Source organism: Octopus bimaculoides, chromosome 3 (genome assembly GCF_046866305.1).
Source record: "Octopus bimaculoides isolate indiv1 chromosome 3, ASM4686630v1, whole genome shotgun sequence".
In the NCBI taxonomy this organism is placed as follows: Eukaryota; Metazoa; Mollusca; class Cephalopoda; order Octopoda; family Octopodidae; genus Octopus; species Octopus bimaculoides.
This window is the reverse complement of record NC_142930.1, coordinates 121,753,410-121,771,608: the sequence shown is the minus strand read 5'-3', so window position 1 is coordinate 121,771,608 and position 18,199 is coordinate 121,753,410. Positions and strand designations below refer to the sequence as shown.

Below are 18,199 nucleotides of genomic sequence, written 5' to 3'. Positions count from 1 at the left end.
AGATAGATGTATGATGTTTGAATATATTTGTGAGACTAATAACAATTTTCCTATGAAGTATATCATATATATATATATATATATATATATATATATATATATATATATATATATATATATATTGTATGATGCCTGAAGATTGTTAGTGTATGCAGTTAAATAAGATATAAGATCGGTTGTATGTATGTATGTATGTATGTATGTATATGTATATATCATGGACTCTCCCGTCGTTAGAATATACTTGTAAGACTACTATCAATTTTCCAATGAAGTATATCATTATCTATATATATATATATATATATATATATATTGTATGATGTAATGCCAGAAGATTGTAAGTGTATGCAGCTAAATAAGATCGGTTGTATGTATGTGTGTATGTATGTATGTATGTATGTATGTATGGATGTATGTATGTATGCATGTATATATACATATGTATACATATATATACATCATGGACTCTCCCATCGTTAGACGACGTATGAGGTTTCTGCAATTTTTGCCGAACAACCACACAGATGATGTGTTTATAGTGATCAAGTGTTTGTGTACACATAAACTCACTCCCTTCATCAAATCAACATTACCTGTACAGGTGCACCGTGTGCCACATGTCAGCTGACGAAATGTTCGCAGAGCAACGTGAAATGAAGTGCTTTGCTCAAGAACACAACGCAATGCCTGGTCTGAGAATCGAACCGGCGATCTCGCATACACAGATAATCAGAAATGACTCAGACGAAAGCAGCTTTATTTTCTATGTCTTCTAATTTTTCTCAACCGATCAATGGCCCGATTGAGTAAACCTATGAATAACGAACATATAGTGACTACTGGAAACAGCTGTAAGCCAAATTTATACAATAAAGGAAAATACGTAATGACCATTATTTAAGGCATTTTCTCTGATATATATATATATATATACATACAAATGTGTATACATAGATATTTAACTACGAAAATGCTGACATTTGCTAACTAGATGAAAACATGCTCAATACAAGAAATAAAGCTTATGCTATTTTTGTTGTTATTTTAAAAGTAAAACTTTATTGGTTGCAACTACAAGTTTTGCGCTTCTGATTATCCTGCTGGTTGAGTATGGGAAACCTAACTAGCAGAAGAACTTGTGAAAGTTCAACTCCAAAATAATATATAGATACAAAAACACAATGTGTATATATATATATATATATTTAAGCAATGTTAATTCCCTAAATGAGGTATTAACAGTAACTGCACGATAAAGTGAAGTATATTGCCACTTAAATGTGGCTGACCCCTAGGGGTGGATGTTACTGTTGCTTTTAGCTCCAGGAGGACATCTCCTCCAGCTGGCTTATCGACACACTTCTGTGTCCTGTTTCCTGACAGAAGTGTGTCGATAAGCCAGCTGGAGGAGATGTCCTCCTGGGGCTAAAAACAACAGTAACATCCACCCCTAGGGGTCAGCTACATTTAAGTGGCAATATACTTCACTTTATATATATTTATATATATATATATATATATATATATATATATATATATATATATATATATATATATATATATATATATATATATATATATATATATATATATATATACATTAAAGTATTAATTAGAATGAGACAAATTTCAAGTTCAGTACTACTCCTCATCAAAGCCGACACACATCTAAACAGAGGGTGTATATAAGCCTAAGCCATTATAAATATGCAAACATATAACATATAAAAACATATATATATGTATATATATACGTATGTGTGTGTGTGTGTGTGTGTGTTCTGAATCTAATGAATCTGTTTATCCTGTGAAGTTAATAATTTTGATTAGTTCATGACTCTATATGAATAAACCCCCCCCTCTCCAAATGGATCAATTTGTATATTTAATTCTCTTACACTTGAAATTTCATATACTACCATTCTCCCATCGTTGGCATATCGCCTAATGAATTTCTAATGAAGTATATTACCTGAAGACGTGGCATTTTACGAAAAACACGTTATTGCATAATGTTATATGATCTTGCGCGTCATTACATGCAACGTGTTAATAATAAACTTTGCAACTAAAACGTGAGTAGTAACACAAATTATCCATTCTTTTCGTCTTCCTTACTGCGTATGTGCACATACACCCATATATAAATATATATATAGATATATGTACGTATGTATGTTTATATATATATATATATATATATATATATATATATATATGTATGTATGTATGTATACATATGCACATACATTATATATATATATATGGACTCAGAATCAAATCTATGTATGTTTATGCAGGTTCACTAGTGAGCATCGGTTCCAATATTATGCATCTCAATAAGTGTCTGCCAAGCAATTTTGTTTTTTATTATTCTAATCATAGTTGTATTGGCAGAAAACCAAACAAATGGAATTATTCATCGATGTTTCGACCAGGCTATAGGAAACGATTATGGGAGTTACTGCTTACAAATACGCACACACACACACACACACACACACACACACACACACACACACACACACACACACACACACACACACACACACACACACACACACACACATATATATATATATATATATATATATATATATATACGAATATATAACTTATTCATGGCTTCATACTACATGGAAGTAATAGACAAACTATCTGTCTATTTTACAATATTTCTGTTAATCGTTTTTCCATATTTTGCGTTAGTTTAAGTATTTGTCGTTTCTTACTCTTCGAGTGTATGAGAGCTATAATTCTACATATATTGAATTTTCATAACCGAAAGAGCAGAACGTAGTTAGGTGTAAAATTAAGTATAACCTCATTACTGCTGTAAATTTGTATATAATATCCTCCAAGTATTTTGTCATTAAATTAATTACCGTTTTTTGTTTTCTAATTACTGTTTACTTCGTTTTGCCCTTTTGTTTTGTGTTTTTTTCTTCTGTTTTCACGTCATTGTACATACAGTGTTTCGTTTTTATAGGTTTGTTTGTTTTTTCTTGTTAACAGATTAAACACTATGAAGTTATCTAGAGATTATGCCATTACCATCATCATCATCATCATCATCATTACCATCATCAACACGATTACCATCATCATCATCATCATCATCATCATCATTATCATCATCAGCATCCTCACGACGATGGTAATGCACCATCATCATCAGCATGCTCACCTTCGTCGTCTTTGTCGTTGTTGACAACCTCACCACCACCACCACCACTACCGCCATCACCACTACCATCATCATCTTCATCGTCGTCGTCGTCGTAGTCGTGAACATTGTTGTAGTCGCCGAGGCCGTTCGTCATGATGTGTAGGTGAAAATGGTTTTTATGAATGATTGCAATAACCAAAGCAGTTGCTAGTCGTGTAAATAGCAACAGTAGACGACGATAATTCTGTTAATGTTATCATTTTTCTTGTCATTGCTTTTGCGCATTTTTTTTTTTACTCCTTATTTGCAGTTTTATTCTTGTACTAAGAATGTTTCAATGATAAGAGAAATATGTCGTTCTCAAATGCCACGTGACGTTTTATCTATCCATATATGGCACATGCATTCTTATTGCATATTACTCCAAGATGGAAAGCAATTAAGATAGGAAAGACTGAAAATGCTAATTATGCAGCATTGAGGAATGGATGTCGGATCAGCAAAACATATTTTGAGTCTTTCTCCTATGTGTGTGTGTGTACACGTAATATATATATATATATATATATATATATATATATGATATATGATATATCATATATATATATATATATATATATATATATATATATATATATATATATATATATATATATATATATATATGATATATAATATATATATATGAATATATACATATACATAAATATAATATATATATGATATAATATATATATATATATATATATATATATATATATATATATATGGATATATATATATATATATATATATATATATATATATATGGATATATATATATATATATGGATATATATATATATATATATATATATATATATATATATATATATATATATATACGTATATATATATATTCATATATATACACACGCCTACATATATATAAATATATATATATATATATATATATATATATACGTATATATACGTATATATATATATATATATATATACGTATATATACGTATATATATATATATTCATATATATACACACGCCTACATATATATAAATATATATATATATATATATATATGAATGTATGTATGTATATATACGTGTGTATTCGCTGTTTTCTCCATTTGGCTATTTTGTTTTAAGTTTTTGTTGATGTAAATGCTTTGGTTTTGTTTATATGTTTTTTTCAATAACATTTTAGGTTTTTGTTGTTGATTTTGTTCTCTTTTCTTTTTTTTCTTTCTGTTTGTCATGTTGATCTTTCAAGGAATTCAGCACAAGGTATCAATATACGTACGTATACGTTACATATGCGAGTGCGTATCTGCCTGTGTGGCGTGTGTGTGCGTTTGAGTGGATATCTGTATGTGTGAATGTGTATGTGTGTGCGCCTGGATGTGCGTGCGTGCGTGTGTGTATATGTGTGTGTATATGTGTGTTTTTTTCTTTCTCGCGTCTCATTGGTTGGTTATTCTTCGTCAGCAAAGAGAATGTGGCCGGAGAATGTAGTGTACAGGTATCCAGATAAAAACGAAGCGCGTTGCAATGCTTCGCACCACACCTCGTCGCCGCGTTTCAAGTGCAATATGGCACCACCTGAGGCTGATGACCAAGTAGGGATACTTTCCGCCCAAATAGTTACTATCATCTTGTCATTGTGCATCAGCATCACAGCAGCCTATGAAGAAAGAATAAAAGAAAGAAATAAAACGAAAATTATGAATGACAAACAACTTATTCATTAGTAGGTATAATAATTAGGAATCAGTTTATTTGTCACTGTTGCTGTTGTTATTATTATTATTGTTATTATTATTATTATTATTATTATTATTATTATTATTATTATTATTATTATTATTATTATTATTATACAGTAATCCCTTGCCATATCGAGGTTCACATATAGCAGTTTATTATTTAAGCTTACGTCGATTTCTCTGTGGTGTTGTTTTGCACTTATAATAATAAAAAAATATATACAAATTATAAAAATAATAATAAAATATATATACAGTACAGTACTGTTTCTACTTCGCGGATTTTCACATATCGCGGGCGGTTTTGGAACGTAACACTTGCGATAGTCGAAAGATTACTATACACACAACAGATTAGACTGTTGGAAAAAAAAATTCTTAACATCGGGGCTACAAGTAATTTTAGAAGCCAATACCTTCCTTAGTATCCTAGCTGTCCCTAATAAGACTGTTTTCTGGAGCTGTACTAAACTGGGTTTTATGCCTATTTCCTCTATCCATCTGTTCAACTCTGTAGGGTGCAAGTGCTCCACCCTTATTGCAGCGCCTATTTGTTCCACATTATTATTATTGTTCAGTAGTTTTATTTTTATAACGTGCTTTCACTTCACTACCGAGCGACAGCTCTGTGCGCCTTGGGTATGTGCTGTGGTTTGCTGTGGTGCTCTTAAGTTTACTGTATTGAAAGTGTTTTGCGTAGAATGTGTGCAGTACCCAGTAGTGCAATTTTCTGTATGTTTATTATTATTATTATTATTATTATTATTATTATTATTATTATTATTATTATTATTATTATTATTATTTTTGGCTTTTGCTTTCTATTTGTACAAGTTGACTTCAAGTCTCACCCAGAGACCTCAAGAGACAAAAAGTTAGAAGTTCAAGTTGGTGTTATGCCTTGGGTGTCATATATTTGGTTTTGCACAGAGTATTGTTCTAGAGTATGTCTGTCATAACATAAGAAAATTAAAAGCTTGTTTTCAAAGTATGCTTTAAAAGTAATCTGATAAGATGATAGTGTGAGCTTACGATCTTAAAAGGTGTTTGTGCTATCATGTACATTTAAAAATAATTTTGATTATTTTTTACTATTATTATTATTACTATTATCATTATTATTATTATTATTATTATTATTATTATTATTATTATTATTATTTAGTAGTTTTAGTTTTATAACGCGCTTTCACTTCACTACCAAGCGCAGCTCTGTGTGCCTGGGGTATGTGATGTGGTTTGCTGTGATGCTCTTATGGTTACTATATTGAAAGTGTTTTGCGTAGGATGTGTGCAGTGCCCACTAGTGAAATTTTCTGTATGTTATATATATTTATAAGTCCTGGTGTTTTTGTTATGTATTTGTCTGAATTATTATTATTATTATTATTATTATTATTATTATTATTATTATTATTATTATTATTATTATTATTATTATTATTATTATTATTATTCATAAGTGCAAAGTTAAAAAAATAATGGCAACACATAGAGAAAGGTAAAGAGAGGGGCAGAAAGACAGTGAGGCACACAGAAAGAGAGAGAGGAGAGAGAGAGAAAGAGAAAGAAGGTAATGAGTGAGAGAGAGAGAGAGAGAGAGAGAGAGAGAGAGAGAGAAAGATTGTGGAGACATTGTGGAGACATTGTGGAGACATTGTGTGTGTGTATGTGTGTGTGAAGGAGAGAGAACAGATGTCCATCATCCGGTTTAACACCCACGCTTAGCATCTTGGGTGCTTTTAGATAGATAGACAGATAGATAGATAGGTAAGTAGGTATATATATATATATATATATATATATATATATATATATAGAGAGAGAGAGAGAGAGAGAGAGAGAGAGAGAGATAGATAGATAGATAGATAGATAGATAGATAGATAGATAGATAGATAGATAGGCAAATAAGGATAGATAGATAGAAGAATAGATAGACAGACAAACAGTTAAACAGATAGATAGAGAGAAAGATGCATAGATAGACAGACAGATTGACAGACAGGCAGGCAGACCGGCAGATAAATAGATAGATAGACAGACAGACAGATAGATAGATAGATAGATAGATAGATAGATAGATAGATAGATAGATAGATAGATAGATAGGCGAGCAGAAAGACTGTGAGATAAAAATAATTGAATTACCTTTTGGCCGCCCCGAGCAGCAACAGCTGCATCGAACTTATATGTTCCGTTATGGGGAGCAACGAACCGACCGTTTTTAATGCTATATGACTCTCCAATATTGGAAAAAACTCTGTCCCAAATTATCTCCTGGTCTTTGATTATTGGACCAAGATCTTTCATGAGGCCCACCGAGAAGGCAACTTTGATGCGGGCCTTAGATGGTGTACCTGCAAAGAAAACCTTTAATATATATATATGTATATATATATATATATATATATATATATATATATATATATATATATATATACACATAAAATATATACATACATACATACATACATACAGACAGACAGACAGACAGACAGACATACAAATATATATATTCTTCCATTTGTTTTAGTCATTTAAATGCGGCCATGCTGGAGCACTGATTTTAGTCGAACAAATCAACCCCATGACTTATTATTTGTAAGCCTAGTACTTATTCTATCAGCCTCTTTTGTCGAACCGCTAAGTTACGGGGACGTAAACACGCCAGTATCGGTTGTCAAGCGATGTTGGGGGGACTTAACGGTTCGGCAAAAGGCCCCGGTAGAATAGGTACTAGGCTTATAAAGAATAAGTCCTGGGGTCGATTTGCTCGACTAAAGACGGCGCTCCAGCATGGCCACAGTCAAATGACTGAAACAAGTAAAAGAATATATATATATATATATATATATATATATATATACATATCAAGAAAAGAATCTGAAAATGCAGGAGTCTTTTAAAAGTATTTAACTTAACCGGTTTTACTTATTTAAAAAGATTTTCCGAAGTAAAGTGTGAGGCCTTATGTATCCTCTGTGGTGTGAAAAGTTAGTTTACATAAATGCATTCAAATCAAAATGATAGAGTTTTTGACAATGCCAAAAAAAATGTTTGAGGCTTTACGTATCCTCTGTGATGAATCAAAAACTAGTTTACATAAAACATTCAGGTAATAAAAATTTTTACAATGATAAGAAGATAAAAATTAGTTTACATAAATATATCCAAATCAAGTAATAAAAATCTTTGACAAGAAGATAAAAACGTGTTTGGTTTGTCGATCAGTGGGTACTAAAGTTTTAGTCTCACTGTGATCAGAAACCATAATTGCTTGCGGCATCTTAAATTGAGAAAATTGTGAGTTAAGAAATAACAGGCAATTTATAGTTCTCGTATCTTGCTGTAGCGTCTCGTATCTGGATGGAATTTGATAGTTATTACTATTTTATACAGAAATGGTGGCTCAAAATTGCCTTCCTTTAAAAAAGGCAATGTGATTGGCTGATGGCAGTCACGTGATCAAAAGATGGTTCTGTTTTTAAAAAATGGTGGCTTAGAATTGCTTTCTCTTTTAAAACAGTGTTGATGGTTGATGGCAGTCACATGATCAAAAGGTAGTTCTCGATTGCCCTGATTTCAAATAGTTGTTGTGGAGCCAAGAAAGACTTGTTTGGTGAGCTGGTTCTGTTACGGTTCAGTAGTTTTGGCTGGTGTTTTCGGTTTTATATGTATGATTCACAAGTTAAAAATGGCGTCTATTTGCGTGTAAGTGTGTGTATTTTTTCTGGGAAATGCGAATAGCGGGTTTGTGTATGTGTGTGTGTGTGTGTGTGTGTGTGTGTTGGTGTTCTATTTGTGTATGTGCGTGTGTGTCTACGTATGTGTACGCATGTGTGTGTGCACGCGTATGTGCATGTGTGTGTATGTGTGTGTTGGGGTTGTCAGGGCGGTGTGTGTGTGTGTGTGTGTGTGTGTGTAGATAAGTATGCGCGCGTGTGTGCATGCTTGAGTATTTGCATGTTATATTTTTCAGGCTGCTGTGTGTATACGTGTGTGAGCATGTATGTGTGTGTTACGTTTGTCGTGTATGCGTATGTATGCGTGTTTGCGTATGTATTTCTGTCAGGGCGTTGTGTGTGTGTCCGTGTGTGTCCATGTGTATGTGTGTATTACGTTTATCAGGGTGGTGTGCATGTGTGCGTGTGTGGGCGCGTGTATGTGTATATATATATATATTTATTCGCTTAAAAACACACACATGCATACATACATACATACATACATGCATACATACATACACACACACACACACGCCGACACACACGCGACCGAATACACTCACACACACATACACACACGCGCGCAAAATTTTTAAAATGGAACAGATGGATGACAAAGCAAAGCAACAAACAAAATTACTCGCATGGCACGGACATGTTCTTTCTTCCTCAGTTGTCGTCCAAAACTCATCAGAATTCCTGCCTTCAGCAATAATATTGTTCATTTTGGTGACATCAACAGCAAAAATAAAAAGCTGTTGGCAATGATGAGCGAATGTAGGAGACGGTGACGAAAACAAGCACATCGCAAGTCTTTGGTGCGAATATAAATATACAAAGTAAAGATTGTACGGCTCTGAGACAATATTAGAACAAGACATGTGGAAGTAATGCAATATATATATATATATATATATATATATATATATATATATATATATATATACGCAAAATTCAAAGTGAAAATTTACGTAATATTTGCGCTATTAGATATTAAAGTGCCACTTCATCAGGCTTGCATCTCATCTTTATCTTTCCCACATGATCTCCATACTAATTATTCAACCCTAACCGTATTTTTATTTACATTTTGTTTCCTACCGTTATAAGCCGAAAGAACAAAACTATCTGGAAGATGCACAATGTGACAGCGCACCTTTGATGTAAGCCTGAGGAAGTGCTACTCTAATGTTAAATACCTCAAATATTACGTAAATTTTCACTACGTATTCTGCGTAAACTGGCGTTGCAAGCAGAGTTGGTACAGAAACAATTGTAATGTATCATTAAAAATGTGTGTGTGTGTGTTTGCGTATCCATGTATGTATGTATGTGTATGTTTGTGTTTGTCTCCACACCATCGCTTGACAACCGCTATCGGTGTATTTACGTTCCCGTAACCTAGCGCTTCGGTAAAAAATAATGATAGAATAAGAACTAGGCTTACAAAGAATAAGTCCTGGGGTCGATTTGTTCGATTAAAAGTGGTGCTCCAGCATGGCTGCAGTCAACTGAGAGAAATAAGTAAAAGAATAAAAGAATAAAAGAACACACACACACACACACACACACACACACACACACACACATACATATATGGATGTGTTTGGTATATTCATATTTTCTTTCACTTGTTTCAGCCATGACTGCAGCCATACTGGAGCACCGCCTTACGGTGTTCTTTAGTCGAAGAAATCGCCCCCAAGGACTTATTTCTTGTAAGCGCTTAGAACTTATTCTATCGGTGTTTTTACCGAACGGCTAAGTTACGGCGACGTAAACAGATCTGCACCAGACACATAGACACACACACACACACACACACACACACACACACACACACACACACAAACACGCACACACACACACACACACAAACACATATATACATGTGTATATATATATTTATATACACACACACGACGGGCTTTTTTTCCGTTTCCGTCCACAAATCCACTCACAAGGCTTTGGTCGGCCCGAGGCTATAGTAGAAGACACTTACCCAAGGTGCCACGCGGTGGTACTGAACCCGGAACTGTGTGGTTGGGAAGCAAGCTTCTCACCACACAGCCACGCCTACGCCTGTATACATACATACATACATACATACATACACACATACATACTGGCTGTGTGGTAAGTAGCTTGCTTACCAACCACATGGTTCCGGGTTCAGTCCCACTGCGTGGCACCTTGGGCAAGTGTCTTCTACTATAGCCTCGAGCCGACCAAAGCCTTGTGAGTGGATTTGGTAGACAGAAACTGAAAAAAGCCCGTCGTATATATGTATATGTATATATATATGTGTGTGTTTGTGTGTCTGTGTTTGTCCCCCCAACATCGCTTGACAACCGATGCTGGTGTGTTTACGTCCCCGTAACTTAGCGGTTCGGCAAAAGAGACCGATAGAATAAGTATTTAGCTTACAAAGAATAAGTCCTGGGGTCGATTTACTCGACTAAAGGCGGTGCTCGAGCATGGCCGCAGTCAAATGACTGAAACAAGTAAAAGACTATACATACATACACTTATCTATATATATAAAAATGAGAATGTGTGTCTGTCTGTCTGTCTGTCTGTGTGAATCCCTAAAACTCGAGAACTACGCAACCAATTTCATTCAAATTTTACACATGCCTTACTTAGGGTTCCAGTTGTGTTTTAGTCAAAAGAATTTTTAAACTTCTTGCAGAGTTCGAGCACACGGCAACATAATATCTCTTCCACTATTTAAGTATTACGTGTCAAAAGTGAAACAAAAACACTCATGTCAAATACTTTCACTTTAAAAATGAAACTATTCCACTAACTGAAACAATCACATTTCCATACTGTAATGACAGATACTTTCACAGAGAGAGAAAGAGAGAGAGAGAGAGACAGAAAGAGAGAGACAGAGATGTATATGTACACGTATATGTATAGATATAGAGAGAGAGAAAGAGAGAGAGAGAGAGAGATGTATATGTATACATATAGATGTATATGTACACGTATATGTGTATATATATATATATATATATATATATATATACATAGATCTATATGCATACATGTATATGTATACATATGTGTATATATATATATATATATATATATATATATATATATATATATATATATATATATATATATATATATATATAGATGTACATGTAATATGTACACATATATACATATATACATGCATACAGATATCTATACATATATACACCCATCACACACACATACACATGCACACAAACACACACATTAGTCATTTGTTTTCTTATCCAAAACTACGTCAAAAGTACTGAATGGATCTTTATGAAATTTGGAAATTATATTCTTTGCATAACGGCCATAACTCCCATGAAAATTCATATATTTTTGATGTTGATGAAATTTTAACCCGAACATAACAGATGAGCATTATTTGTAATTCAACGGTACAACAGTGTAAGACTACCCTTTCAGATATACTTACATTGTGATTTCTGCAATGTGGTGCATAAATTGTCAAGTAAATGAGACGCATCTTTGCCTCCACTGATTCACTTGCAAAGTGTTGAGTAAAATTATTTCGTTGCAGACCTCCGGCCATTTTGTTCTGTTGTTAATTCTGTAGATGACCTCAAACACAAAGTCTTTCCCAACTTTAAACAAAACTATCAAAATCACAATTGGCTATGTGAAAGAGCAATATTAGCTCCAAAAAATGTAGCTGTTACAAAAATTAATCAACACCTGATGCATTCTCTTCCCGGCAATCTTCAAACTTACAAGTCTGTTGATACAGTTCCAGATACAAATGAAGTGGTGAACTATCCTCCTGAATTTCTCAATTCGTTGGAGCCTCCAGGACTACCTCCCCACATATCACTTAAAGTTGGAACGCCTGTTATGCTGCTCCGCAATCTGGAACCACCAAGACTTTGCAATGGAACACGACTCGTGATGAAGAAAATGATGTCACACGTTATCGAGGCTACCATTCTTTCTGGATGTGCAAAAGGAGATGACGTCTTTATTCCAAGAATTCCTCTTACTCCATCAGGAGCAGACATTCCTTTTACATTCAGAAGACTACAATTCCGCCTTCGTGTGACTTTTGCCATGTCCATAAACAAATCTCAGGGTCAAACACTGTCTGTAGCTGGTCTTCTCTTGGAAGAGCCCTGCTTCTCACATGGACAACTGTATGTTGGCTGCTCAAGAGTGGGCAGCCAAAAAATCCTATTTGTATATGCTCCACAAGGGAAAACAAGGAACATTGTTTACAACGAGGTGTTATAATCACAACAGCAAGAAAGTATGTACATGATCACCTTCTTTTACGAAACTTCATTGACTTTCATATATTTATATTGATATACATATATATACGTGTGTTTGGGTGCGTGTGTGTATATACATCTCTATATATAAAGATGATGCGTAGTCTAGGCGGCGTTTTTAGATTTCATTATTCTCTTTAACCCGGGCAACGCCGGGTATTTCTGCTAGTATATTATATACATGAGCGCACGCATACGCATAAAGTCTGTGAGAATGAGATAGATAGAGGGGAAGATGGATTCCAGTGGAAATATATCGTTGTAGCAAGCAGATTTATAACCATTAATATTTCTAGATATCATCATATTTCTCGGTTCCTGTGGAGAGAACGATATTACCATAACGTGCTAAGCACCAAGTAATTAAACTCTCTTCCTTCTCTTAATTGGAATCTGCTATAGGGAATGCCGAAGACAAAAATGTAATAATTACTTGAGACAGAAATATATGACATTACCAATGCATATCTTAACGCCTCAGCAGATGGTAATTACGAAGAAATAATTATAGATGGTATTACGTTGTTGGGATATAATCAAGCTATATTAACGAACATAAGGTGAAACTATATTGCCGTTGGATTAATATTTTCATTACAATTCTTCCTTATTAAAATGAATAGAGGTATTAACTTTTAAGTATTTACTTTAATTGCTACATACGTACATATATACATACATACGTATGTACGTACATACATACGTATGTACGTACATACATACGTATGTACGTACATACATACATACATACATACATACATGCATAGTACTTACGTATGTACATACATATATATGTACATTTATGTACATATGTACGTAATGCATACATACATGCATGCATACATGCGTACATACATATACAAGCATGCATTCATATATACATAATACATACATGCGTACATACATACATTCAGACATGCATACGTACGTACGGACGTACATACAGAAGTACATATATATATGTACATATATACATATATATGTACATACATACATACATACATATATACATACATACATGCATACATATGCATACATACATACATGCATACATACATACATACATACATACGTACATACATACATACATACATGCATACATACATACATACATACATACATACATACACATATATATACGTACCTACGTACATACATACATACGTACGTACGTACATTCGAAAGTAAATACATATATATGTACATATACACATACGTACCTAGGTACATAAATACATACATACATACATACATACATACATGGTGGTTGTCTACTCCTTAAACAGAGTTTGACCACCTCCTGCACCTACACCTTAGCCCTTTCATGGCGTCTGATGTGGCTTTTTAAACCAGACAGTGTTTTGAAAAAACACCCACACAGATTGCACCTCTGATTTGCTCTACCAATACCTGCAAGTAGGTTCTGCTCATTGTGGATCCTAACATTCTTTTAAGACCCCCATTGGATTTGCAAACCCTCTGGCACACACCACATTCAAACGTGTGCACAGACATATAATCAGAATAGCTGGGTGAGGTTTGTTTTCCATGGGTTCGCATACATACATACATACATACATACATACATACATACATACATACATACATACATACATACACATATATATACGTACCTACGTACATACTTACATATATACATACATGCGTACAAACACGCATGCATACGCAAATTCTTAATTCATACACTACAAATGATCACGATATCTGGGACGACAAAAATCTGCAAGAATTTAAGATTTAAAGGATGATGAACAAAACAAGATGCTTCCCTTCACAATCTTGCTACCAAATAGGTAACCGGTCATAATTTATTCTAAATTAAAAAGAGGAGAACATATATACATACACATGCATACGTACATATATGTACATACATATGAATACATACATACACATACATCCAAACATATGCATAAATACATACACATGCATACATAATACATACACACATACACATGCACACATGCATACATACGTACATACATACATACGTACATGCATACATACATACATACACATGCATACATAATACATACATACGTACATACATACATACATACATACATACACACACACATACACATGCATACATATGTACATATATACATACACATGCATACATACATACACACATACACATACAGACGTACGTACATACATACACACATACACATGCACACATACATACATACATGCATGCATACACATACATACATTCATGCTTACATAGTACATACACATGCATACATACATACGTACACACATACACATACATACACATGCATACATACATACATTTAGGCGCAAGTATGGCAATATGGTTAAGGAGCTCATTTTTAAACCAAGCGGTTTCGGGTTCAGTCCCACAGAGCAAGCATCTTGGGCATGTGCTATCCACTATAGTCCCGGAACGGCCAATGCCTCCCGAGTGAATTTGGCAGAGGGAATCTGTGCGGATGCCCATCACATATGTGTACATGTAGAGAGAGTATAGCAGAATGGTAATGAAGATTGCTTCTCGATCTCAAGGTCCCAGGTTCGATTTTACTCAGTTACGTGGACATAACCACAACTGCACTGGTTGTCAAGCGATGGTGGAAGACAAATAGACACAGACAGGCAGACACCCCCCTACCCACATCCAAAACACGCACACACACATCACACAACACATCACACAACACACACATACACCCCACACACACACATACACCCCACACACACACATACACCCCACACACACACATACACCCCACACACACACATACACCCCATACACACACGTACATTCAGTTTCCGTCTACTGAATCCATTCACAAGGCCGTGGTCGGCTTGCGGCTATAGTAAAAGACACTCGCCCAAGGTGCCACGCAATGGGACTGAACCTGGAACCATGTGTTTGGGAAGCAAGTTTCTTACCACACAACGGATCGCAGCCGGTCAAGTCACCCATCAAGCTTAAGTTAGCTTGAGAACAACAAAATATTCGACTGTCAAATGCACTCTTAATGTAATTCTTAAACTAAATCAGCGCGACACAGTCTAGCACGTGTGTGCTATTGAATTAAGAGGACGATCCCTTGAGAGGGCTTCCAGTAAGTTTCCGTCTATTTAGAAGCATAAGTGATGGGTCGACTGAAGCCTTTAATAAAAGACACCTGCCCAAAATTCCACTTGTGGTCGAGAAGCAATCTTCATAACCATTCAGCTATACTCTCTCTCTCCTTGTATAAACACACACACACACACACACACACACACACACACACACACACACACACACACAAAAATAAACACACACACAAATAAACACACACACACACACACACACACACACACACACACACACACACACACGCACACAAAGTATGCGTTTTGCCAGTTTGTGGACAGGCTGCGCTTGTAGGCGTAAGTGAATATATTCTCATCAATTCGCCTAGTGCTAACACTCCTGGAATTCATAGACAAGCGAAACAACTCGCGCATGTTCCCCTTAGAGCAGCGATAAACATTAATGCTTCGTATTCGAAACGAGGCCAGACGCGAGCCAAATCGCTGTTTATGACTACATACAAAAGGGTGTGGGAACCATTTCATACCACGGAAAAATTCAAATATGAATGAGAAGCAACCCAAGAGATATAAACAATATCGAACACAAATATAAGAGGTGTGTGTTTTGTCAGTTTCTGGACAAGCTGCGATTATCATCAATTCACCTGATGTTAAAATACCTAACCGGAAATCATATATATGCATAACCCACACCCCACCCGTGCTTTCCCCACTCTCATCTCCCCCACCTCCCAACACCATCACACTACACCACACTACACCATACCACACAACACATCACATCACAACACGCACATACATACTCTCTTATACACGCGCACCTTCGTTTTGAGATCACTACTACTTTGTCATCTCCCCTTCTTCTTAGCTCTCCTGTGTGACCCTTCTGACCGGCATTCGCCATGATAGATCACTAACCACTACACACATTTTTTTCTCTCTCCTTGTTTCTCTCTTTATTTCTTTCTGTTTTCTTTTCTGTGGAAGAGCGTAGGCTCGAAACGTTAAAGACTTTTTCAATTCCCGTGCGTTATTCTAATAAATGTGTTTGTTTTCTACACTACCTGTCTTCGTCTGTTGCTTTTTTGTGAATTATCCCTTTTTTCTATATATATATATATAATACATGCATACATACATACATACATACATATATATATATATATATATATATATATATATATATATATATATATATATATATGTATGTATGTATGTATGTATGTATATGTATATATATCACATCATCTGACCATCTTATAAGTAATATGTCCGAATTTTGGGTAATGTGAAACCGGTCTAATTTTACACTTTATTAAAATTTGATCCTTTATATATATTCCATCATTATCAATGGTTTCCTTCCATCTAGTTATTAGTTCTTAAATTCCATTGGTAGAAGACTCTTTTTGTTTTGATGAGAAGGAAAAGAGATCAGTTTCGACCTCTTTGGGGCTTTTGAGTACTCATCCATTTAAATGATTCTGTAAGCTTCGGTAATCAGAAGCTAGGTCCAAGGAATAAGGCGGGTAGGGAAGTTTTTCCCAGCCAAATTCTTCGATTTTTTTCTGATGTCATCTTTGCAATGTTGGGCCTTGCATAATCATAATGAAATACCACTTCCTAACGATTCGCCAAAGCAAGCCTTTTTTCTTCAAAGCAGTATCCAAACTCTCTAATTCTTGGCAATAGGTATGAGCAGTAATTGTTGCATTGGTTGGTAGCATGTCAAAATGGGTGACTCTTATGCAATCCCACCAAACAAAAAGGACCTTTTCTGCATGGAGGTCCGTTTTGGGCTGTGGTTTAACCTATTCTCCACAACTGAGCCATTGTCTGCGTCGCTTATCATTTTCATAAAAAAATCAATTTTTCATCCCTAGTTACTAATCTGTCCAAAAATGGTCAGACACTTTGACGAGAGTGACGAGATGAGCAGGTGTTGTCCACTCGTGATTTTCAGTTGACTTCTATCAAAACATGGGGAAGCCATTTTCCGAGTTCGGTCACCTTTCCAAGACGTTGAAGATGAGAGTGAACAGTTAAACAGCTTGAATTGAGCTTGCTTGCCAATTGTTCAACTGATATAGTATTATCCTTCCCAAGCTCTAACAAAAGAAGTTCAT

General features: G+C 34.8%; 1 protein-coding gene across 2 annotated transcripts in view; it reads right to left on the bottom strand.

The window, feature by feature from the left end:
• Positions 1-4,306: 4,306 nt before the first annotated feature.
• The window catches only part of LOC149136671 (caprin-2-like), a 133,202-nt gene continuing 119,309 nt past the window's right edge, over positions 4,307-18,199 (bottom strand). For both annotated transcript variants that reach the window (XM_089349529.1, XM_089349528.1), the window contains 2 exons: positions 7,085-7,293; positions 4,307-4,853 (listed from right to left, as the gene is read on the bottom strand). In XM_089349529.1, coding sequence (XP_089205655.1) covers positions 4,644-4,853; positions 7,085-7,293 — 419 coding nt within the window. In that variant the 3' untranslated portion in view covers positions 4,307-4,643. The remainder of the gene's footprint in view (positions 4,854-7,084; positions 7,294-18,199) is intronic.